This window comes from Opisthorchis viverrini, assembly GCF_000715545.1.
Source record: "Opisthorchis viverrini unplaced genomic scaffold opera_v5_178, whole genome shotgun sequence".
NCBI classification, from domain to species: domain Eukaryota; kingdom Metazoa; phylum Platyhelminthes; class Trematoda; order Opisthorchiida; family Opisthorchiidae; genus Opisthorchis; species Opisthorchis viverrini.
In genome coordinates, this window is record NW_008751835.1 from 691,632 (window position 1) to 717,084 (window position 25,453).

General features: G+C 43.9%; 2 protein-coding genes across 2 annotated transcripts in view; one reads left to right on the forward strand and one right to left on the reverse strand.

Moving 5' to 3' along the window:
* T265_07627 (hypothetical protein) overlaps nucleotides 1–2,567 on the forward strand; it is a gene marked incomplete at both ends in the record, with an annotated part of 23,682 nt that extends 21,115 nt beyond the window's left edge. The window contains one exon of the mRNA XM_009173195.1: nucleotides 503–2,567. Within this exon, the coding sequence (XP_009171459.1) occupies nucleotides 503–2,413 (1,911 nt within the window). The remainder of the gene's footprint in view (nucleotides 1–502) is intronic.
* A 7,396-nt stretch (nucleotides 2,568–9,963) lies between these two features.
* On the reverse strand, nucleotides 9,964–22,629 carry T265_07628 (hypothetical protein; the record flags this gene model as incomplete). Its single annotated transcript, XM_009173196.1, has 6 exons — nucleotides 9,964–10,422; nucleotides 13,303–13,460; nucleotides 16,427–16,565; nucleotides 18,701–18,882; nucleotides 22,213–22,506; nucleotides 22,545–22,629. The coding sequence occupies 6 exons, from the start codon at nucleotides 22,627–22,629 to the stop codon at nucleotides 9,964–9,966; spliced, it is 1,317 nt and encodes a 438-aa protein (XP_009171460.1).
* Nucleotides 22,630–25,453: the final 2,824 nt, after the last annotated feature.

Here is a 25,453-nt window from a genome sequence, read left to right on the forward strand (position 1 = left end):
CGCAAACGGTAAAGCTCCTTTAGTTGGAGCGACAAAACGTTCTAGTCTGTACTTGGAAAAACATTCATGCTAAGAGTCTGGTGAGTCCTAACAACGAGATAACTAATACTTGACCGCGGTGGCACACATTTTATGTAGATAAGCCAAAATGCTCTGGTCATCTAAACCAATAAACCAACTATACTGTATCTCCCACTATTTGTGACGGAAGACTCATATAACCACGTCTTTCGTCGGATCATCAAGAAGTCGCAGGTTTCGGCTGATAAAACGGAGCCTTCATTAAACGTGAGCGTAGACTGTGTTCAGTGTCAAGCTGGAAATCCGTACTAGAAATACCGAAATATAATAACATAAAAACACATAATATATTATACATATAATATAAGGTAATATGGTAAAATCAATATCAATAAATTAAAAATATAATATAATATAATATAATATAATTATAATATAATATAATATAATAAAATTCGTTTCGACCTTGTTTTGTTTTCAGGTGTGGAAGACAAGTCTTCGGCGGACGCCAATATCGAACTCGGTGGATCGTGATTTCGAATCAACCACACTCTCTCCATGGGTTAAGCCGCGCCGCCCCAGAAACACCTGCCTCAATGAACCACGCGCCGATTGTTCGAAGGTTTGCGGCAGTGGATGCTTTTCATCCCACGATCGTTCTACTTCAACCGATGACAGCATACTCGCTACCCGACTACAGTTCACCTTGCATCATGCTATACCCTCTATGGCACTGACATCCATCGCCACTGCCCTGGGTCTATTGATCAATTTTCTGTCTTCCATTGTGGCCGTCCAGCGCTTCGCTTTGTTCTCCTTATTGATCGTGTTGTGCAATTTTGTTTACGTTGTTCTGGTTGCCCCGATCGTTTTTGTTTTGTTAAGTTCATTGTGTATCTCTTCATCGAACGTCATTGGTTGTGTGGCTAATTATTTTGACACCATTTCTAGTCACTTCTCAAATCTAATCTTACGCGCCCGTTTCTTTTTATCCTCTCTTTTTCTAATTGTCGTTACAGTATGCACTTATATTCTACTGTTCAAAAGAAACCTCACTGTACCCTCCGGTGGAGGGAAGACATCCTTTCTCAGATCAAATCATGTTTTTGAGAGCTTTCTGAACACGTTTACCAACTGGTTCTGGATGGAGCGCAACTTACACCAAATATCTACCCTCATACCTGTTCATTTTGTGTGGGGTTTTCAACCGGAAGATGATCGTTCTTTTTGGACTTTTATCCACAAGCAACCTGTCGAATCGACCCGGTGGATTCCAGACGAAAAACTCAATCTGACCTCAACGGCTGCTCGTGAGTGGTTGTTCAAGTTCTGTGATCGACATCTTCGTCAATTGCCTTACTTGTTTAAGTCAACTGATTTGAACAGTCAGCATTATGGTCTTCCAGCGCTTGAGCTCGCACACTTGAACCCCTACCTGGATGCACCGTTATGGTGTCCCCTTGGGCGTTTCACCAATTCTCTTGACAATTACATGTTCGCTCATGCGTGTACAAACGTGAGTAGCCATTGTTGTCTTGGCTCAACTTCACAAACAATTCTCTCCCTATCTCCATGGCAGTTTCGCCTGTGTCTTGAAGAATACACATCATTTGAACATCATATTTTACCTCGCGAGTTTCAGTCCGGCTTCCGCTTTCCGGCGACCCATTCTGGCGAGCCACTGGGTCTTATTGTGTCTGTGCTTACCAATTTATCCATACTGACCAGTACACATGATGAACTACGTCAAGGAGTTTATGATCTATCCGCTTGGTTCCTTCAGGCTCTCACCACCGCACCCGATTATCTACGTGGTGGTCGTCTTGTATTTCCTACTCTCGGTCCATTTGAGGTGGAAAAGAACGTTACAGAGTACGTGTATTGGAGCATATTGGTCACTGTCCTCTTAGCTGCCTTGTTGGTTCTCTTGAGCACCGGCACTCTATGCCTTGCTGTCATTGCCCTCGTTAGTCTGTTTGCTTGTCTAGTAACTACTGGACTGATGTTAGTTATTATTGACAATTGGTCCCTTGGTATTGTTGAAGGATTGGTACTTAGCCTCGCAGCCGGACTGGCCATCGATCCATGTCTCCATCTGGCACTGTCCGTGAAACGAGTTGGTGGACGATGTTGTTGTGATACCGGTGTTGGTTGGACAAACAGGTCTGTTCGTACCTCTATGTGCATGCTCAATGCGGCAGTTACTGGTTCCGCTGGGAGTACGGCGATAGCAGGTTTGTGTATGATCGCCTGTCACTTGTCCTGCTATCACCAGATTGGTGTATTTCTCTGTGTTCTGATGATATCGTCATGGCTAATGTGTTACGTGATGTTTGCGAGCAATTTGGCTTCTTGGTTCAGTATTTGGGAATTATGCCGGAATAGACACTGACCTTATCTTCCCACTGCTTTTCATTGCATGTACGTGAAGATGCATTTTTTCATTTTTTCGTTGCTTTTGTTTACTTATCACGTTCATTTGACACAAGGGCTTCCACTGTTGTTTTGCGTAACATCTTCCTTTTCTATAGATTTATTGATTTTCCTGTCTTTCTTACCGTCATTCGTTCTTTGTCTAGAATGTCGTTCAGCTCTAGCACCCTTTCGGTGCCAGCTGCTATGCCATCCGAAGGTTGCACAAGGGTTGGGATACTGCCAAGTTGCCCAAGCCTAGACTGGGGAAGTCGAGAGGTCGGGTTCGAACCTTCCGGTCAGTAAATTCGCGCTCTAACCACTTGGGCCATCTCGCCCCTGTCTAGGATGTTGTAGTGGGCAGTTCATATTGCTATCACACGTACCGTTAGACGATGTTCCTTACCTCATGTGGATTTCTCACCTGGGGTAATAACCAGCGCAATCGAAAACGAATTTCCAACTGGAATCTCATCTATCGTTTTTCGTAATTCCGTGCAGAGCATGAGGGTAAGGAGGACATGATCTCGCTATGATTTGGATACATCTTTGGTTTTTCGCTTTTACATGTCTGAGCTCGATTAACCTTGCAGCATCTCATTTTACATGCTTCCTTTCTGTGCCATGTAAGTAACACTAAACGGCGAAAATTCCTTCAAGAAAACTGCTAGTATTCACGTACCTGTGGACTGAACGTTAAGGTGGGGACTTGAGTCACTGTATGGCTGTGCACTCCGTTTGGCCCCTTCATGGAAATTCTGCGGTGACTTGCTGCGCCATGTGCTGTCCATTTGCGGTACGCATTGAAACAAGTCTAGCATATACCTTGATCGGTCGTCCCCTTTAATTTTTTGCCCACAACACGCACGGCCTAACTGCAATAAATTGAATTGATACAGTGATACATCGTCATCTAACACGATTGGATAGTCTTACCTTGACAATAGTAACGTGGTGGCACAATGAGGGAGCTCTCTGCGCGTCCGGCTTTCTCTGAAGGCCAGATCCTTACATGAGCTTTCGGTTCATCCCCATCTATGTTGACCTTTGTGTATCTTTTGGCGGATAAAATGCACACGTAAAGGTTTTTGCAGCTGGAAGATTCGATGTTGGCTAGCAGGGTGGCGCCTTCGTTGTATCTCATGCACCCTCGTGCAATTTCAGCGAACGGTAATTTTGTCCCATACTCACTCGCTCGCTGTCAGTTCTCTTTGACAGCTATTGGAAGGTCCCACTCAACTCCTCATCAGAGCAATCTCCACAACTTCGTTATGATTTGGCTTATACCGCTCGTATTTTGCCCACATCTCCCTCAATGGCGCATCGGAAAAATGATATGTATCTTTGATCATTATTTATCATATCTTCTAGATATAAATCACACAAAATTACCCCACTTAACGGATCTGGTCCACCACTGGTTGTCGTCCGCGGGAGGGGAGGCCTAGATTTGGAGAAGCAGAAAATGGGAATATTGATCATTGGCGCGATTCATCTGAACTTTTGAAGCACTCCACCCTTATTAATGCTTATTTAATTGCTATCCGTTTTGCTATTGATAGCAGACATTTGCTTGTATTGGCGCTTCAGTACTCGTTTGATGCTTATTCGGTGGATAAAATGGCAGTATGCTCCAAAAGTGACTGTATTTGATGCCCTTTCCACGTTCTGTGTAAACTCCTCTGTACACTGAACTAGTTCAAGCATGTACAGGCTCAATATATTCACTAGTCGAAATGCCTAGAAGAGTCGTTGATTGTCTCATCACAATGCTTAACAAAACTGCCCTGTCAAGGATAATATGATAATAGTAATAATCGCTCGGTGTCTAACTGCCATGTTACCCGAAGGTTGCACGAGAGCTGGGATACTGCCAGGTTTCCCAAGCCTAGACAAGGGTAGTCGAGAGGCAGAGGTGGGGTTCGAACCACTGACCTTCCGGCCAATAAATTTGCGCTCCAACCACTGAACCTTCTCGCCCCCCATCGATGAGCACCAATGTAATAAGGTGGGAAGTGTTGACGGCTGAACCGGGCATCGCGTACCGAGGTCTAATCTGAGAGGGTGTGAGGATGCTTATTTGTGTACACTCTGATCATGTAATATATTGTCAGTTGGTTCACGAAACGTGCGGATTCTTCGTCAGATCTGAGCTCCCTCTGAGCCACTGCTTCGGGTGGTGGTGTGAGTCGACCCGATTCTCAATTGCGCAATTGTTTTTTTCACCATTGATGTTTGATAACTGGCAGAAATTGTTATGCATACTTCCAGCAGTCTATGGAACCTTAGATTGGTTTTCGTGTCATCATCTTCACCGGACAAAGTGTGATCCTCTTAGCTGCCACACCATCTCTATTGTCTTTTGATCGGCTTTATACCTTCTTAAGTTTCTTTTGTGGATTAAAAATAAGTAATCGAGCCCTTATGTGGATATCTGTGCATGACTTTCGTTCGTACTGCGGTATCCTTGAGTGTCGTGTTGGAAATCGAAAGAAACAGTCAATTTGTAGGCTAAAAGGCAATCTACATACCCCTCCAGCGTTTGCGGGAATAGCTGCGAAAAAAATGCAACAACTGAAAATCTCTGAAGTAATTGAACGTGTCGGGTTCCTGTTAAGTGTTTATTGCATCCGTGAAGCGTTAATAAAGCAGTAATGCAGTAACCCGGTATGTTTGACTACTTATGAGTATCTTTCTGCTCGTTCAGCTGTAACATCCTTGCGGTGCCTAGCTGCCATGCACCCCGAAGGAAGCACGAGGGCTAAGGTACTGCCAGGTTGCCCAAGTCTAGACAGGGGAAGTCGAGAGGCAGTGGTCGGGTTCGAACGACGGACCTTCCGATCAGTAGATTCGCGCTCTAACCACTTGAGCCATCTCGCCCCATGAGTATCTTTCTTACTGGTCAGAATGATTTGGTCGGGGTTACAAGACATGCAAGGAGAAGCCAGCTTCCATGACATCGTGTAATTCATGTATAAGAAGTTGACAATCACAGGAACGCCATATCTGTCTTAACTGTTTTGCCAAATTACTTTGGACTTATGAGAATGTTGCGGGATTTACTATTTGCTTCGTGGAATGAAATGTCGAAATGTTTGACTTTACAGGCGATTAAAAAAACACGAAACCGTCCAAAATAACCGCCAGAGGTGAGCTGTGGTCACATGGGTCATGCGATCCATTATATTACACTCCCTTTTTCTACACAAAGTACCTTGGAGGGAACTGCTATCGCGATTCGAATTGTCTGGCAATGTGGACCATTCTTTCCGAGAAAAAATCCCCCGCCAAACGAGTAGGAAATACTCAGCCTCTATCGAATGACTCTGAAACTGAATAAGTACCGCACGACTGGATATCAATGTAACCTTTGACCGTGCTTGGCCTTGGACGCTACACCAGCGAAGTGGACTGAGTTTTATTTTCAGAACGGGCCAAAACATGACGTTTAATTATTAGGTTATGGTTGAACTCAACTCAGTTTTTCAGCGTATCTTGCGGTGACTTCTTTATGGGACTTTCTTTTGCCAAAAGGATCACGAGTATACGCCTTTGGGAAGTCAGAAAGAGCAGTTGGGATATTGTGGAAGTAAATTTGATGCATGGCTTAGAGAAGAAAATGTGGTGAAGTCTCATCATCATCATCAGCGGGCGTCAGTGGACTTTTCTTTGAGGAGGTTTGGAGGGGAGCTCCGCATTGAAAGAACGGCTTGGATGAATGGGCTCCACTGAAGGCTTGAACTGCTTGCTCCATGGATGAAAGCTCAGGTGTCAACCCAACGAATGCATATGGGACCTATCTATGCCTCGTCCAAAATGCACGAGGTCCCAGGTGGTTTTATGCCGCACAGGTTTTCTCTTGGATTACTGACAATCACATTATTTACTAGTGGTGTAACGGTGATACTACTGATGGGAAGGCACGCGAGTAGCATTTGTTGCTCGTAGAATTTCGCTTTTTGAGAAGGGGAGGTCTGTTGCGGAATTCGTGGAGTCGCTTTGTAACATTTACTTGGATTTGAGGGGGGAATGATTGGAGTCAATGAATATCCAGAAAAGTTCAAGAAGACGCGTTCAGAAGATGAATGTCCAGCTTTTTATAAATAAGATGCAAATGAGAGCTTAGCTTCCTGTCCAATGGTCTGTAACCGGTCAGTTGGCATTTCCTAACAAATAACTCCGCAGCGAAAACCTTTTTCCTTTCAGTGGTAGTTGTGTCCTAAATAATTTACTAACATCGCGCTACTTAGAAGAAGCGGAGCTTTTTCTTCATTCTGCTCAAACAAACAACACATCCAAATAAGAAACAATGTGAGTGCTTTCAGTTGGTACTTCTTATGAGATGCTGCGGTCCGTGGGCGTTGGTGGCATCCCAAAGGACAGACAAAAGGTAAACACGTAATGCTCTTTCAGAAATTGGATAACTAAGAATCATTGTGAGTTTACAAGATCCTGAAAGTCCGTGGGAAAAAACCCAGGGATCTAAATAGCTGTTTAGGGAGGAATAGTAACTGCAACACAAAAACTATAGATGATGTTCTTTCGAGGACTACTGGCCACAACGTTGGATCCGGAGGAAAGAATTGCAATTTGAGATAAAAATATTTCAGACTCATCCATGGTGGTTTAGAGAAAGCATATTCTTCTATTTTACACGTACGGTTCCCTGGAAAGTCTGCCTGGCTTTCAGGGCTTCGGCAATGTTTTTACAGTTCTAGTTTATTTCCGCTATATTGCGCGTTTTGTAAATTGTGAACGACCCTGGTGCGACAGACACAAAAAATATTCCAGGCCACAAGGTGATGACGTGGCTCTTCGGGTCATGGTATGGGCCGGTTTCACGTTCCTCCGCTGAGGTTACCACCAGCTAATCCGTCAACAGTGAGAATACCGAAGTGGATACATTGAAGATATCGAAGCTCATTCCAAGAGTTGAAATCAGCGAGGCGGAAGTGACGCAGTGCAGCTCACATGTGCGCATTTAGCCTAGTCACAAGGGCGGGTTGGCCATCGAACAAGAGGAGTCGCAACGATGAACGGAGCCAGTCCAGCTGAGACTTCCAAAATCCTGACAAATTACCAATTCGCTAATTTCGAATCATGACAAGGAGTACCAGTACGCACCGATTTCTGCACACGGCGGAATCGATATTTCTTCCCTGAGAGTTGTTTTTCACGTAAAGCAACCAGTATGTGACCCATCGTGAATTACAGGAAAGCCCACGAAATTTTAGATTAGCAAAGCGGTCAGAAGTTAGGTGGTTGATCGTAGGTTTGTTTGAACATTAATATGAGTGTGACGGAGGCGTCACATTTAAGCAATGAAAACGGTAAGCAGACAATCTGAGACAGAAGTATCGTAAGAATGAGAGGAATTTAAGCTTCCCTTTCAAACGCATGCGGTATCTCGATTTGTTCCCAAGTGGTCAATCACATTGGTTGGTAAAGTGGTTGGTTTTCCCTCCGCCCAGCGGTTACGTTTTGGTCACAAAGTGTGTGAAATTCGTGTCGAACTATTACTAATGTGATTTTCGACCATGTGTCCATCTCTATGGAAAAAGAAAAGAAAGCGTTCAGCTGTAGCATCCTTCCGGCGCCTAGCTGCCATGCCACCCGAAGGAAGCACGAGGGCTAGGATACTGCCAGGTTGCCCAAGCCTAGACAGGGGAAGTCGAGTGGCGGAGGTCGGATTCGAACCACGAACCTTCCGGTCAGTAAATTCGCGCTCTAACCACTTGGGCCATCTCGCCCCTATATCTATGGCGTATCTCTGCAATACTCTGAGTACCGTTCGGACTGCATTCATTCATTTGGCATATACCTTGAGCTAGATATGGCTCCATTGTTAAAGCGCGAACTTGCGGACTGGAAGGTTCGTGGTTCGAACCCGACTTTTGTATCTCGACTGCTCTTTTTCAAGCTTGGCAGTGTCTCGGCTCTCGTGCTCTCTTCGGATGGCCTGGCAGCTATGCACCAAAAGGCGTCTACGGCGTAAAAGTGGCACACTCTATTCGTCAATCCAGCTAGGAGACGCATCAGTCCTTCAACACGAGTAGTAATGCTTCCCGCTTCTCCGTATGCAGAAAGCGCTTTTAACTCGAAGTCGATCATGAGTGAAAGTATCGAATGAGTAGTCTGCCGTGCTTCCTAGTCTGGACTGATCTATGGATTCCTGCCGCTGTTGTCATTTGTAATGGTTGGTGTCCATTTCGCACATGGCATTCCACCAGCCCTAACATACAAGTATATTACTGACGCAATCGTCAAAGTTGAGGTGAGGATAAATAGGAAGTAAGTTTTTCATGCATTTCGCCACGGTCATCTCCCACTTCTCTCACCATAGAGACTGTGTAACTTTAACAACAGAAAGAAGGTTTCTCCCAATATGGAATGTGTAGGACTAAAGGCTGCGAAATACGGACCCTGTTGATCATGTAAATTCGTCGGGGATGGATTTTATACTATTATGCAAGGTGCGAAGAGTGCTTTCATTCACTCCTATCAATAAGATGAAACGGCAATCTGACCTAGGCTGATCGTGTATTTGACTATGCTCTACGAACAGTGTTGTATCTGTGTGCATACCAATTGATAAGTAATGTCTACTTTGGTAGAAGGTCACGGAAAGCATGGATGTTGTCAGGGTGCCCCAGCTTTCAGGATTGGGTCTATGTGGTGTTTGTTGAAGGCACTGTGGACCGATAGTCTGCCGTCATTTTCGTCAAAGTCATGAGCGACGAACCAGTGCTACGTGGGTTTACGAGCACGCCAATTTGTTCGAAGCGTTGATGTGAAAAGAAGCCTAAGGGGGTCCCAGTGTCATTCTTCTCTCACATTGTAGATATTCATATTTCCGTCATTCAGGTAGAAAATCTGGATGCAAATTCGCAATGCAAAAGCCATTATCGCCATATTTTGGTATCACGAGCCAAGTACAGTAAGCGTCCTGTAGCGTTCGTCATTATGGGTGAGCCACGCTAGTACTTTGGACGGCTTGGATTAAACCAACAGCAGGCTCCTCCCTTTCTTGTTTTCCTACGCGAACCAAGGACTTCATTAAAGTACGTTCGTGCACCAGCGAATTAACAGTTTACAACATTAGCCTATCGTAAAGGATGTTGTGGTCAATATTGCCTACCTCCAGTTGTCCAGATGGGCTGTGAGTAATGGGCACCACTGTTGTATGGTCTTGATAGTGGACCGAAATTTCACCTGCACTTAATTGATACTAATCCGACATGCTTGTGTACAACTCCCAATCATGGGGTCTCTAGTGCCATGCATAAACCGTATATCCTCAAAACATGCTGGTTTGTCAAGTTACCTTGATATCCCTCATCACAAGACTAAAATGCTCATAACTGTTGTACACCACGTCCTGCACTGCTGAGTTCCTTATTTCATGGTTTCCAATACTAACAGTCAAGCTTTCCATCGTTCATAGTTTTTCTGTTTTACAGTTTTACGTCAGACGGTTTATTTCAAACGAAAGCAACAAATGTCTGGACAATTTCACGTTCACTAGTCTGCTTATGACTCATCATCGTCGTCCTCGTCTTCGTCTTCGTCCTCGTCATCCTCGTCATCTTCATCTCCATCCTCCCCATCTTCTTCTTCACTATCCTCTCCCCAAGGCCATTCTCCGGTTTGCATGTACTGTTTCCACTGGGGTATTACTCCCATCTCCTCCATATCAAGCATGTCCAACTGCTGACACAATACACACCAAAAGTCCATCATGCACTTGTGATAGGCCAGCGGGTCACGGCAAGTGTAACAACGGTAAAATTCGACCGGACAAATGAGACAGAAATAGGTAAGACATGCACACACCGTACGTGCTGAGGCCATGGCTGGCATGATAGAACGTACGACGCAATCGAAGACGTTGGGATGGTAGACTTTCAAGTGCATTTGTAGCCAGTCGTCGCAACAGACGGCGAATCGCCAGCATGGTACGCAAATACAACACATTTTTTCGTGTTCCACCTGTGATACAATTTACATCAGACTTCATGTGGTTGTTGTATGGTAAACTATACTGACCTGCTGTGTTTTATTGATTTTGATGTTCAAGCTGGATCGGAAGGATCACGTGAGGATCACGGTTGATGTAGGTTGGGAAGACTGGAGCTAGATGCCCTTTTGCTTAGACAGATAGATGAGGGGTAGACAGTTGTCTGACTCGCCCATCTGTCTGTCTTCTGGCATGGTGGTGCTGAGCGCAGTGATTCACTTCCCCGAGGTGATGAAACAGTGCTATTCCTTACTGCAGTTCCTTACAAAACCGAAAAAGCAACAGCTATCCTAGGAAGTTCACGCGTAGAAGTAAAAACCAGTTTAACCGAGAATTGTCTTGCAAATAATCCTGATCACTCATGCGTTTACTAATTTGTGCTGTTTAAAATGGATCAGTTTCATAGAGTACCACACGACATACGACAACCGTAAGAGTACATTTGAGTTGTAGGCATAATTGGTCAAGTTTTGCACTTCAAATATTACAAAACGGTTACAAGTATCCGGTAATAGTAAAAAATCCAGATGCGCTTCAATACGGACGAAGGTATTCTGGACACGAAACAGTACAGGGGGATGTAAGTGTCCACTTCTGGCTAATTGAAAGATGAATCTCAAGGCCACTTTGAAAATAACAGACTTATAGATAGACAGTCTTCCACTACTAAGCTTTTTTGCCAACCTAAAAACTCGGAACTCTTTTTCTCTTGCATCTGAGATCAAAATTGATTAGGGAAGAGATTTCGAAGAAAGATCGCAATTCAAAAGAGCCTGGTGCTATGGATGGCTGTTGTACTTCATTCTTGATTGAGCTCACTGGGCAAAACTCGGTTCTTCAGTTTTCACTGAAGGCTTTATCTACGTGGCTGGGCCGCTTCACAATACAGCACTCGTTTATATGAATACCCAGCCGCAAACTGCTAAGAGTTCATTTAGGTTGCACGATTTGAGAGTATACCGTCATATATCAATCAGATTTCCTTAAGAAAGACGTCCTTGTAAGCAGTAGGAAATAGCCTACTGTATTTTACTAAATGAATAAGCAGGAGAATCGAATAATTACCCGGAGATGATTTTGTTTGAACCTTTGATTTATTTAGTACGCCAGGTCTACACAAGGTCACCGAACTCTGATCATCGGTTGGAGTCCTAAATGCAAAAGTCCGTCAAGACAAAGGTATACAGGAACTCAGGTGTAGAGCACAGGATGGAAGACGCTTTTCAGCTCTACGACATTCTGGTTCAACAGATTCACACAAGATTTTTTGACAATAGCGCTACAGAGTCCTTAGTGAAGAACTTGCAGTATTGATAGTAAATTATCTAAGCGTCTTTCAGATTTCAGACAGCGCTTTATTGCAGTTTTCTTGTACAAGTTTTGCTTTGTTTGGCAGCAGCTGCTGCGTCACAGGTTTGGATTGACAGATGCAATTTACCATCAAACCTTAGCGGAAACTCTCGGTGTTCTGGAGAAGCACTAGTTTGATTTCAGAGCTTACAGCTAACAACATTCAGAAGGACTATGACCATGGAGATGTGCAAGTTCTCTTTTGGAGAAAATCGCTTTACCCACGGCTCCATGATCCAAGCTGGCGTCCAACAGTTCCAGGGTCTGCTACAAGCTCCGAGTAAGCGGTCGAAGTAGCTCAATTCTATGAATGATGTAACATGAAGAAGGTATCTTCAGATGGGCGGAACTGTGTGAATTTATAAAACCAAGAGCTAAGAAAGCAGTGAAACGGGGATAAACAGAGGAATAGAAAACTGTAAACAGCGGGCATCTGAATGGAAATTTCCCTTGGGAATCACGAGGTTTCTGTTAAAGTGACCTCATTAGCTCTTCTGCCACCTGGATGTTCAGTGTTATATAAATGGTATTTTTGAAGGAAGTTCGCAGTGCTCATTGTCATGTTAGTATTCGGAAATTTTCAGGATGCTGTCTGGCAATTATCTTGAACGTACTTGAACTGGGGAGGAAGATTAATTCAGACACATCGTGGGGAGCATACATGCAGTACTATCTCGTTAAAGACCAAATGCATTAGACAGATGTCTCTGAGATGAAACTGAGCCCACTGATACTGCACCGTCGTTGAGGTTGTTGCACACTGAGTCCAGGGCAGTCCCAGGTCTGGACTACCTGACCGTCGAAATTCATCCTAGAGTTCTGGCTATGCATGTGCCCGTGTGTCAGCAGTAGTGTACTTTGCTGGACTTCAGTTAAGACCACACGAACCCGGATTAAGTAAAAACGAACAAACCAGCAAACGAAATGATATAATTTTGCGTGGCGCATATGGTGGTGTTGTTTCGGGACAATGGGCGAAAAATCCGCAGGTGGCTCAGGTACCTTCGTTGTGTGGGGCAGTATTGCCTCCATGTATCCATCTGGCAATGGATGTCATTAAGATTATTCCAAGCCAATCGGATGCAGGTGATACAAGATAAATTCCGCGACATACATCATCACCGAGGAGACCGAATGTAGAGCAATTTGTCGATGACTGAGGCGAATCTTTGGCAGGGACCAGAAAAAATCGATTTTGAAGTGAGTAAATACCAGAATAAAGTTAAGTTAACTTCTGACCCATAACATGTATGGTACATTATCGCAGCTGCATTCCTCAGAAACTTCCAGGAATGGTCACCAGAGGCAAACAACAAGGCAGAATTTCCGGTCCACACATCTTGGCTCACAATAACTAAGCGGACTTAAACTGCCATGCCAAAGAGTGCATGCTTTTTCTGAATTTAAGAAGCCCTGTCTATAGGTGAAGACTGCTGTATTGTGTATTGTTTGTCTTACGACCGATAAGAGGTATAATAGGCTGGTGAAATACGAATGCTTACGTTTTTCCACCGAGATCGGAGATGATTTCGACTTCTCAAATATTTGAATGTCAACATTTTGGAGTACAGTTCTTTGAGTCCAATTGGGTAGAACAGGTAAATACCAGTATCATCTGAAGCCTCATATTGTACCATTCCAATCACGTCCCCACATACAACTGCAAAGGAAGCCGAGATTAGTAGCATCTTGTATCGTTTCATTCTTGAGTAAAGAAACTGGAGCTTCAAGGACAAGAAATAATTACTTCAAGAGCAGTAAAGTCAACGGCTTTGTAGTCACATTTAGATCACTAATTATTTGTGGTTGTAGAAAGCGAATCAGAAATCAAGAAATGAATGTGCCGTCTGATTTCAATGCGGCTGAGTGCTATTGAAGTTTTAGGGCGCGGAGCGACATTGTCCATAGCAGGGACGAAGCATTTGCTAACCGCTATCTCAGCTCCATGCACATTTCAACTGTCACCTGACCGATAGGTGATAAAGTAGACGAACCCCTCAGATATAGTGCCTGTATTGGTGCCGCCAACTTTTACCTCAGTAAAAAACGGTTTTAAAACCACAACAGCTTCCAGAATGATTATCGGGTTGTTCAGTTGAATTTTTTCTCCTGTTTTAAGACATCATCATCATCATTGCCAGCTGTAATAACCGCGTACTCGTCGTACGGTGGTTGTAGCTGCCGCAGTTTCGTTCACCGATGATTTGGGGGGNGGTAGCTGCGCATTGCAGGCGGGAGCTGATAAATTGGTGCATAAATCCAGCACTGTCAGTGGGCTGTCAAGTGGGGGTGTTGGAAAAGGGGCTATGCATTGAAGGCAATATCTTGGATGCACAAGCGCCATTGAAGGCGCGACTGAGCCATGTCTGACAATGTCTCTAGCCATTGATGTGGCATGCAGCTAAATTGACGAAATGCAGCAATTTACAAATTACGTTGATTGATAGAATCGCTTGCCTTCAAATAGATGTGTCGCACAAAGATCACCTCACGACTCAGCCGACAGCATACCGGGATGAAGTTTCTTGACACGCCACAAATTCGTGTGATGGTTTGTAGATAAACGTAGTTTGGTGATTTGGTATCATTCTGTTGTGTACCAAGCTCACGTTTCTTGCACTAGAAGAACAAATTCACGTCTCCTTGTAATTACTATGTATTTACCTCAAATCAGCCACATACATATTGGAGCCACATAACTTGAAATAATGTCAGTACAGAGCCCTTATCTGAGAAGTTGCAGATACACTCTACAAGTAGAACTCTCTGGTGCCTGTTTTTGGATACTGCACGCAATGTGGAATTAAAGACCATACGTTCAGTTTACCTAATCTAAATGGACTCAGTTTGCCGGAGAACCTGGTCGAAAAGAAAGTGGCGTACTGCGTATGTTCGAAATACTCACCTCCGAAGGTCCGAACATTAAAATGATGTCATGAGTCAAAAATTTTCCCTCGTGACCGAACAGTCAAGTAAAGGATGAGATGTGGTGCCGTAAATGGGGTTTCTACAATTGAAGTGCCTTCTGGCAAAGGTTGGCTCCGAAGCTGAAACCTACGCCTGTCCGTTTTTTTTACTAATTTATAGATGTCAGACCTGGAAACTACAGTGCGGAGATATATATACAATCTTCAGATGTTCGATCCCCGATATCAGAGATTGGTAATCAAAACAAGATGACCTTGTTGAGTCTCCGATGAAAAATCACACGATAGCTGGCAGCAATCATTCTAAAGATTACTTCGTGAATCCCATCAACTCAAGTTTTTGTCGCAGTTTTTGTTGTCTGTGGGAGCAACTGAAAACCTGATTGTCTGCCGTCATTTCCGAAGCTGACTATCATGGTTTCTAGGTTTTTCACGGTATCCGTCTTTGGAAACAAAAGTGAGCCACCATTGTACGGATCTTTCTGCGGCCTGTCAGGTGGGGCGAATGCAGAGCAGGATATTCAGAAAATTGGCTTACCCTGAAGGAAGAGTCAGTTGCATTAATATGAATTAAGTAGTTACATGATAAATAGAATGAGCTATACATAATTGGGATAACTCAGTTGTGGAAATCATCTAACTAATCAATAGGAATTTCTGGTCTGAACCATCGCATGTTCTTTTCAGTTTAAGGATATGATAATACTTCTGTAATCAGCCTAAATCCTAGTATCTCAGTATCTTCTTGCAAGGGCTTGTAGCAACCCAGTCACCCACATACTTGACTGTTCAGCTCACAGTCGCTCACTTGATCACGAGACTTGCCTTTTTCCATACTCACAAACCACGTCACATTAAGCGGACTCGTCGGACATCGATTGTCTACACCGCCTAGTGAGCGTAGCAACTACTCATGTGCTAACGCGCCCACGTACGCGCAAACGGACCTAGATATAAGGAAATCAAACACAGTCGGCACACAGACTCGCGCGCGCGCGCAGGGAGCAGGGAGTCAACCCCTCCACAAGTCCACGGACAAGTATGGAACACGTGTAGCAGTCGCACTGCGGAGAAAAACACGTTCCCGTCGTCCGAACTTTCACCAAAGGACTCTCACATACGATAAGTTCCTTTTTGACTCGCTCCCATTTTCGCAATGCATTCATTTTTATACGTGTCACAACCCACCACTGTCAACCATGCAAAAAACTTTTATTAGTGCATACGCCTTCTGATTTGTATTATGGCTATCACCACCTGTGCACTAACAGGCTCCCTCCACAGTGAAGTGGTCTTCTTCGCAAAGTTTCCCGCCGATCCGGAAGTGGTACGTGATTTCCTTCATGAGAAGCAACCGTCTAGGAGAAGTCAGTGGGGATCGTTTGGCATCTCCCATGGCGTGGCTTCAATTGGGATGGACGGGTTTCCAGTAAAACTCATTTCTATAGAAGAACTTTTGTCTGCCTTTTCAAGATAGTGGAATCTTCTTAGAGAAGACTTTCCTTACACAATCACAATGTTCTTTTTCCATTTGATGGTTCTCCTTGGCCAACCATTATATTAGACGCTGTCGACGTTGATGCTGATGAAAGTGGTCTGACTTTCATTCCATAAGATATGAAGTAAATCTCAAAGCACACAGTGATGGGACATTTATTGAATGAGATAAAGTTGTAAAAACACATGATTGTTTACTTACTTAATAGTCTCTCTATTTTAGTTTCTTTAGGCGTCGGACATTCAGGGTGTTGCTCAAGAGCGTCTTCCACAATCTTTCGAATGGCTGCTCGAGATAGAACGTAGCTGGCTGAGTTATAGTAGGGACCCATTGGGGGCTCCTGAAACAAAGAAGGAACACAAAAATTAACAGCGGACCTGACGTATCTTGGTAAACAGGAGAGCGTTTCGTGTCACAAGTGAGATGCACTGTACCTGTTCAGTCTTTCTAGACAAGAGTTGAAAGCATGCACATCATGTATACCCGCTGATCTACGACCATTGCGCATATAACAATTCCACAAAAGTTACAGTTAAAATTGTCGAAGTGTGTAAATTTCACTATCTCTGATGGGCTCGAAAGTGAGGGGAATATCCGGACGCAGAACAGGAATGACTTAGTAAAGAGACAGCCCAGCGCCAACTTGTTCAATATCCAAATCTTAACTGTTGCTGAAAGCGTTTATTCAAGTGCAGCTTGAAAGAATCCGAAGGTTGTCCAATCACGAGTCTTCCGTTTAGGGCCTCACTGCCCCATCTAAACCATGTGTGTGATACATGCATCAATTATGAGGTTGTGAATTGTTTGAGTCGGGAGGTTTGGCCGATCAAATACGGTTTTACTAATCCTTACTATGGTAGACGTAGTGTTTGGTTAACTTTGTTTTTCTGTTGCTGAAAAGCAAACACACGGCCCGAATATAAGCATGCTCACCTGCACAAACGTGGAAAGTGAGGTACGTCCAGCAGGCGAGTATGGAGTGGCTGGCATATTCGATGTCCTGGGTTCAGACTCCGGGAAGGCGGAGAAAATACACCATTTTTGAGGCCTAATAAGCGCCACATTCGGTTGTGCTGCTTGCTCCTCTAGGTATGGACTAGCCAGAATAATTAGATCAGGACAAGAGGGAGACTGCTTGGTACAGGGGTGAATTATGTTGTGTCGAATATACAGAAGCTTGGAAAAACGCTGATTGATCCAGGCCAACGTCGAACAATTGCGTGGGATTATTGGTTAGACAGTTAACAAAGTGCTGAATTAGAGAGGAAGTTTTATGTGATAATCTACTGTTGGGTAACTCTACTCATTTGTATATATAAAAATAGCCCAAGAAAGTGAGGTTCTTGATTCATTTTACCCTGCCCCTAAGAAGAAACCTTCCTTGAAGACGCTTTCTCGATGTAAAGAGACACTTTTCCAGACATCTGTGTAAACTTCGCGGTTCCAAAAGTGTGTCTAAACCTTCCCTAAAAGCACTTTGGACAGACAAGCCAACTACGCTGGGCGTTATCCGTTGACGTTGGACGTTAACCAAGCACAGCCACCAGCCACAGCTACGCACGACTAAGCTCCATAAAGACAAGTTAACTATGTAATATACAATCTCATGTCCTTTTGAGGATACGTCAGGTAAACCTCTTGGACATTATTACATATTTATTACAGAAATGAAAAAAATCGTTCGTTGTCTCGCTGCCATGCCACCTGAAGGAAGCAAGGGGGCCAAATACTGCCCGGTTGCCCAAGCTTAGACAGAAGTCGAAGTGCAGAGGTCCGGATCTAACCACGGACCTTCCAGTCAGTAAATTCTTTTTCTATCCACTGAGCTATTTTGACTCCTTACACAAACGGCAAGCAATTTCCACTGAATGTCGGACAAACCTCGATTACGAAAACGTTTACCTTTCAACAGTCACAACTTCAATTAACTCGGCGACATGTTTATCCAAATAAGATTCTCCACTTCTCTTGTGTTTCAGGCGCCTAGGTGTGGGAGTAGTTCACCTCCATAAACTTTAGTGCTTAGTTGCTAGAAACTTCCTTGTGTCTGCCTTTGTTAAGACATTGTGAAGCTCCCACATTTTCTCTCCTTATTTGTTACTCCAGCCCTACTTTTGTGTAGTTTATGTGCACTTTCTTTGTTCTACCGACTTTGTCTATTCGAGGTCACTATGTCGCTTATGAGCGCTCCTCTGTATGCATAAAAACACACGTGTTTGAAACTGTCCTTCACACTGTTTACAACACCTTTGTAAGCCAAGTTGATCACCAGCTGATGGGGAGAATATGCGGCCAAGTTTTGTGTATTTTTATGTTTTATATCGTTTTTATATCTTTTTTGTTAATAGCACTGTATGGAAACTCCAACCCTGTTTTGCCTATTAGGAGGTTCTGATAATATGCGTCACTCTTATCAAAGACTGTTATTCCTATCTTTGACCACTGTTTTATAGGTTAGAGTCAGATGTCACTTACTTGAAATTTATGGCCCATAATGTGCGGTTCTTCCGGTAGGTGGGACTGCATTTGAAGCTGAAGATTTTCCATTACCAAGTAGGTTTGTGATTCCGCATGAAAGTAGAAGTCGTAGAACTCCACATCAGTGTAAAGACGGTGAATAACCGAATTCAATTTTGACCAGGCCGCATTTGCACCGGCTAGAGATGTATGAAATAATAAGCTATGTAACCTTTCACGAAGAAAAAATACACACGAATGTAATCAGTAGAACAGTGTATGAAACGAGTGATGATATTCTGAAGTTCCCAGCCAGCTGGACCGTAAATAGAACAACACAGCACCCAAGCGTTTCGTGATCTCCTTCATACTTCTCTACCAAGTCAAAGGTTGGTCAGCTCTCTGGTTACGCCACTCCGAATTGGGCATGGAAAACAGCACTCTCTTTGGCAAACGATGGTTCGGCATACGTAACACACGTCCCAACCAACGCAGCTTCTGGTGCTGGACACATTCTTCAATGGAAGTAACCGTTGCACAACCGAAAAGGCGCCTTCTAACTGTCTCGCTACGGATTCGCCGACACCAACCCACACGAGCTATGGTTCTGAGACAACGATTATCGAATACCTGAAGACGTCTCAGCTCCACTGCTCGAATAGGCCAAGCCTCACAACCATACAACAAAACAGCCCGTACTGTAGTTTGGTACACACGTCCCTTGAGATCCAGGAATAAACAATTCTGACGCCATAGGTGTCTCAAATTAGCAACAGTGGCCCGAGCCTTTCAGATTCGTGCATTCACCTCATCTGTCACACTACAATCAAAACTTATTTCATATTGAAGACAGTTTTCTCTACTTAGTTCGCCTGACTGATGACGTCATGCGCTCCACCTGTGCTGGTTCATAGTCCCTGTGTGCAGGTCACCGAATCATTATTCGCTATTTAAGTAAACTATATCTTACGCTTTTTATTCAGTCTGTTTCAGACTCCCTCTGCATGTTCAGTAAGCAGTTATTGGATTGCTTCGCCTTAATCTTTGTACACTTATTCCGGTCTGTGCAACTCTCAGATTATATGGGTAAAAATAAACAGTAACATCTGGCCGTTGCCTTATTCCGCAATATTTATCCATCTTTTATACTTTAAGACCGCTAAAACCCACACTAAACCGTCCTAGAATCAGGTAAAGTTGTGCCGCGCTCGACACAAAAAATTCCTTCTTCGGTAGGAAATACTAAGCTCTTCCGTAGTAACTAACGGGTGGTCCCCTGACTTCAAAGAATAACTGAAATCCGTAAATGAAAAAAATTATGGGCAAAAATCTTTCTGAGCAAATTTATGCAGATTGTTAGTTTTTTTCGCTGATTACTAATAGAAATCGCTAACCCTTGAATTGTATTCAAAAGTGATTCGTACATCGCTAGCGTTGTCAGTCAACTAACTGATAGGACCACGGGACTCTCATACTCCATGTTAGTCTTAGCCAATAGGGGAGTGAACTGTAACCATCACATTCAACCTGAATAATACCCTTTTATATTTCGTCCGAATTACTACTTTCTATATCACGTCTGAGTTCGGTGAAGAGAAATCGAGAAGACCTCCAACTGCATCTGACTGAGGTTATTCTCGTCGCATTTTTTGGCGACGATCCGCACTCCTAGTGTATTAGGACATCTAGTTGTTGCCTAGGTGTGAACTGATGGTAGTGGATGACACCGAGGATATTTGAGTAAACAAGGTCGCAGCGGAATATGCTGGGATAGGCTGCAACCAGTAAAGATACCAGTAAAGACCAGGGTGCATTGTTTTTATTTTTCTTGTGGCCACTTACAAAATTAGTCTCTGTTTGCCCTCTAAAATGATGCTTTATTTTTCCTAATACAAAAGAAATTGATGACGAATTTTTCGCTCTGGTGCAGTACAACTATCCACCAGAGTATCAGGAACAAGCTTGCTGTTGACCTCTTTCTATTAAAAGCAATACGAAGGGAATAACCGAACAGGTATTGCTACAAGAAATAAGTGGTTGGAAGATTCGCTCCCAATGAACTAGTGTTTCCTCAGAGAATTCGGAGGGGATATTTCCACGAACCGCCTGGTCCTTCCGAGCAAAGGTTTGGCAGTTCGTATAGCGTCCAGATGGAGAAAGCAAATAAACATCCGGACTTTGGCAACAACTCTCGTTCATGCGCGGCGGGAAATATCATCATCATCATCATCATCATCATCATCATCATCATCATCATCATCATCATCATCATCATCATCATCATCATCATCATCGATAGCATGACATCAGTGTTCAACACCGATGCTGCTGTGTAGCCATGATTTATTTGAAAGCCCTATTGTAAAAAAGAGTAAAGGTGGACGGGCAAGGGACTTAGTGCCAGCTTACCACAATCATTCCGAGGTGCCTATACCTCCAGACATTCACTCAGACAAATAACCATCCGGAATTTGGTAACAGTTGTCTCTCATGCGCGGTAGGAAATCTGAAAATCGTCAAAGCTAGCACAATTTTTCCTTCAAGGTTCTACAACTCTTTTCTTCACCAATCGCTAGTTGAAGTAAAGAGTCTTAGAAAAACAACGATCCTGGTCTTCCCATCTCGGTCTGCCGAGTGCTGAACAGCATCAGCGTGTTTGAGTCTAGCGGTGCAACGGAGGTATTCGAGGCATAATCAAGCTCTTCAAAATACACCTCTTAACCGACGATTAAGTTAAAGGATCGCTCTACTACAGATGAGAGCTTTATTTATTCACAGGGGAAACATGAATGTGACGTAATGTAACCTTTTTCAGCGCTTCTTTATTCATTTCAGTTGTGTGTCAACGAATAATGTAAATCTAGGATATGCACCACATTTTTAGATCCAAAGAATCACTGGTATTTTTTCGGTTACCCCGATTTCATCACGATTACACCAACTAGAAAGTTCAGATTGTTTTGGCTTTAATACCGTACTGTGGAACTTTCTTTTCATGTCGACAATAGCAGGGTTATTTGTATTTAGATGAGAAGGGCTGCGGAGATACGGAGAGAAATTGTTTCCGTGTTAGAAGGGCGAGTATCATTGCAAAGAAAAGTCAACCTTTTTCCGGTCTAGGTTGTTCTTGTTTGCTTCATAATTCAGACTGTGTTTGGGGAAAGAACCACCATTCTGCACCCAATTGTTAACAGCCCAAGAGTTCTGTGATAGAAGAATCGTGGGGGAAACTCCAGACCATGGCTCGATACACATACGTGCTTTAAAAGGAGGATGGAGTTTTGCACACCATCATGACTGTTTGTTAATGCTAGATATCATGAAAACGTGTTTTTAGATTTCATAGATCCAGGAGTCCCTCGTCGGTACGACAAAATCATCATGATCTGCTCACAGCTAAATTGGAGTCCTGTGCATTGAAGAATGAAAGGACCAAAAGTGAGAAATGTTTATATGCATTAAGGCTCCAGCCAATTAGAATTGTAACTTTTGTTTAATGATTCACAACGAGAGCAAATGTACTCACTCACGCACAATGCTCAGCCTTGGAATTTTGCGCCCATTCTCAAACCAGAGTCTTTCACATCGACGACCCCACGTATTCCGGATGTGAATAGTCGTAAAGTTGGATTTCGCATCAACGTAGCACAAAATTCGTGCGCGACGAGCGCCTGGATCTTGTTGGTGCATGATCGGTATGGGATGGTCACATTTTTGGCTGGTGTAGAATAAGCGAAAAAGCCCCACTGGTTCATCTTCGGTCCTGGACAATAGGACTGCGTGTGCTACCAGCACACCAAAAAGGAACGGAAATATCAGGCGACCTGGAGATTGCCTCACCTTTTGATGGACCCCGACAGACCTATGTGATAGAAAGAGAAGGGTGAGAAAGCCATAATCGCATACTGGCGTTCACAACCGATTTCACTTTGATCCACCAGAATCATCGCTGAAATAAAAAATGTGACAAGTGGTTCCTTTGTTCGCTTTATTGTCCGTCTTTCGAAGTGAACCTTTCACAGGTAATATGTGTAGAAATGGCACGTACACATGAACTGCAGAAAACTTTGAGAGGGACAGGAAAGCACGCCTTCTTGTGCGGGAAGCTCCTCATCCCCCCAAAAGAACTCCAGTGGGTTGCAAACCTGTCTTGGTGGTCGGAATTTAGCTCTGTATTTATCTTGTCAGCCACTCTCCTAAAGTCCGCTCAGGACGCTGATGGGGAACAGTCCCACGAGGAACACTGAGTTTGTCCTACTGAGAGTGCGAGAACAGTCTCCCCAAGGCGACTATCATCTCCGTATTTATGGCAGCAGGGTTGCTGTCTCGTCGAGAATTAAAAATGGCGGAAATCAGGCGTCCTAAGGTTGACCATAACCTACGGGCACATTATTCAGTACGACCAAAGTACTTTTATTACCTAAGGGTCACCGAACCAGGTCGGTCCCCACTTTTTTGTAGGCTAGACATCTTAGTGGATTGCTGAACAAGTCCATTATCTGTATGCTGCTCTCTGCGGAAGGGTGCATCTTTGTTCTCACACTATGAAGCGAAAAGACAGAGACTTACTGCGGTGTTTTTGTTCATCGGCACCTCCTTCGGCACTTGCCTTTCATCAGCCCTTATCCGGGGCTTCAGATGAAACACCTAGTAATCAGCTAATTGGTTGGCAGACAGCGTTCTGCACAAATCTCTAAAGCTGCTGTGAGGTGCTGATGGTCGTACAACTTCCATGTTGGTTCTAGGCTTGCTGTTTCGCCCACTATGATATATCATAATTCAAGGTAGCTTGAGACAGTCCTTTATGGTGGAAATGTGGTAGAAGTTTTCACCAAATGTTTCACAAGGTCACACGACAATATTCGGGAGGGAGTGAGAAGCACCAAGCTATGAATTCTCGATCGTGATTAGCTGACATTATGATCACTCAAGGCTTACCTTCGTTTGGTTCGCGGCCCTCAAGTGATGTATCCATTCAATCAACGTAGTGTCCGGTTATTAAAGTGACTGGCCTCCGGACAAAAATACGATACAAATCCGATGTTTAATAGTGAAACGTACGCAGGACTAACAAAGAACAACTCGACATTCCGTCACCTTGATAAAGCTGTATGACAGAGTTGGCACTTACGCACAGATACCAAAAGTGCACTGAATCAGGCTTCTGTGGTGTCGGCTACTGTGATTGCTACATCGAGACATGGACGCTTCAGGGACTGCTGGTAATTCAGTTTATCAACAGTGTCCGGCAGAATCCTTTGGAACAAATGGATAGATAGAATCCCAAACACCGAATTCCTCTGGGTGGCGAACGGTGTTGGAGTTGAAGGCAGTCTGGTGCGAAACCAGCTCGTTGGGAGTCGGAACTCCCATCCAAAAAACTTGTTCAATTCAACTGAAGAATGCAGCTCAAAATCAAGGACGCCCAAAATTCCACTGCCGGAAACTGCTTCAGGTAATTTTGGGAAACTCTGACCCCCACTTTAGGTCATAGGAGAACCTGGCGTTCAACAAAAAATTGTTGCGGACCGATTTGGGAACGGCCTCTCATGGAAATGTTGGAATCTTTGAGAGGCGACGCGTCGTTGTGCCACTCAACTAGGCAGCCATACGGAAGGGTCTTAATCTCCTTAGTGCGGACTCAGTCATGTGATTTTGCAGATTCACGTGCCCTAACTAGATCAGTTTGTGGGACGTCAGGAGCACTTATCGGCCTAGTCACTATATCTGGAAGCGAGATGATTTTGCTGTTTTAATTTAATTTTTCCAGCTACTCTCATTAGCAGTGTTGGAGTTGGAATATCCCTTGATTAGTTACCACCACCTTGATGGTACGTTATTGGGAACTTTTGTTTTTACTCGCAAGATACTATACCAGAAGAGGTGAGGTTTTAAGCCGGAACTGAAAATAATTGGCGACAGACGCTGGTTTTATACGGTAAGTCATTGTCGCCGGTGTCCGTTTTCATGGCATCACGCCTAGACTGGCTGGTGGCTTGCAGCAAACCTCTGCACGTCCGCCTAAAATGTACATTCGTCAGTGATTTGACCAGCATTGACGGGTAAATCTGATTTGGATCCATGAGAGTGGGTGTGCGGTTGACTTTCTGGAATGTGTTTGCTTATTTCAGAGTACGACGTGTGCAATACATGTTCGAATGTCATTTCAGGCAGATTTCTGTTTACTTCCATAAGCCCTTAAATATTGTCATCTATCAGGAAGGTAACCACCGAAAGTTTACTAAATAAAACTGCATAAAATAACCATAAGTTGCTGAATAAAAATGTTTGCGAAGAGGAGCAGTCATGAAAGCCGGTTTATTCGACTCATTTTTTCAACACGTTCATGTCATGATGTCTCATAAAAATGACGACTTCAGCGGATCTAAGGAAAGAATAGAGAGTATCCTTGGTACATCTTCCATTCTCAGTGCTTGTACCATGTTAGCGCAGGTACAGGAGTTTAGATTCAGTCACCATTGTCAGCTGTAATAACCGCGTACTCGTCGTGCAGTGGTTGTAGCTGCCGTAGTTTCGTTCATCGATGTTTTTTTGGGGAGGGGAGGATGGGTACAGTGGGCTGTCAAGTGGGGGGTTGGTGGGGGGGATAGGTACAGTGGGCTGTCATGCGGTGAGGGGGTTGGAAAAGGAGCTATGCATTGAAGGCAATAGCTTGGATACACGAGCGCCATTGAGGGCGCGACTGGGCCATATCTGACAATGTCTCTAGCCATTGATGTGGCTCGTCTCGGGGTCCCCATCCAGGAAGAC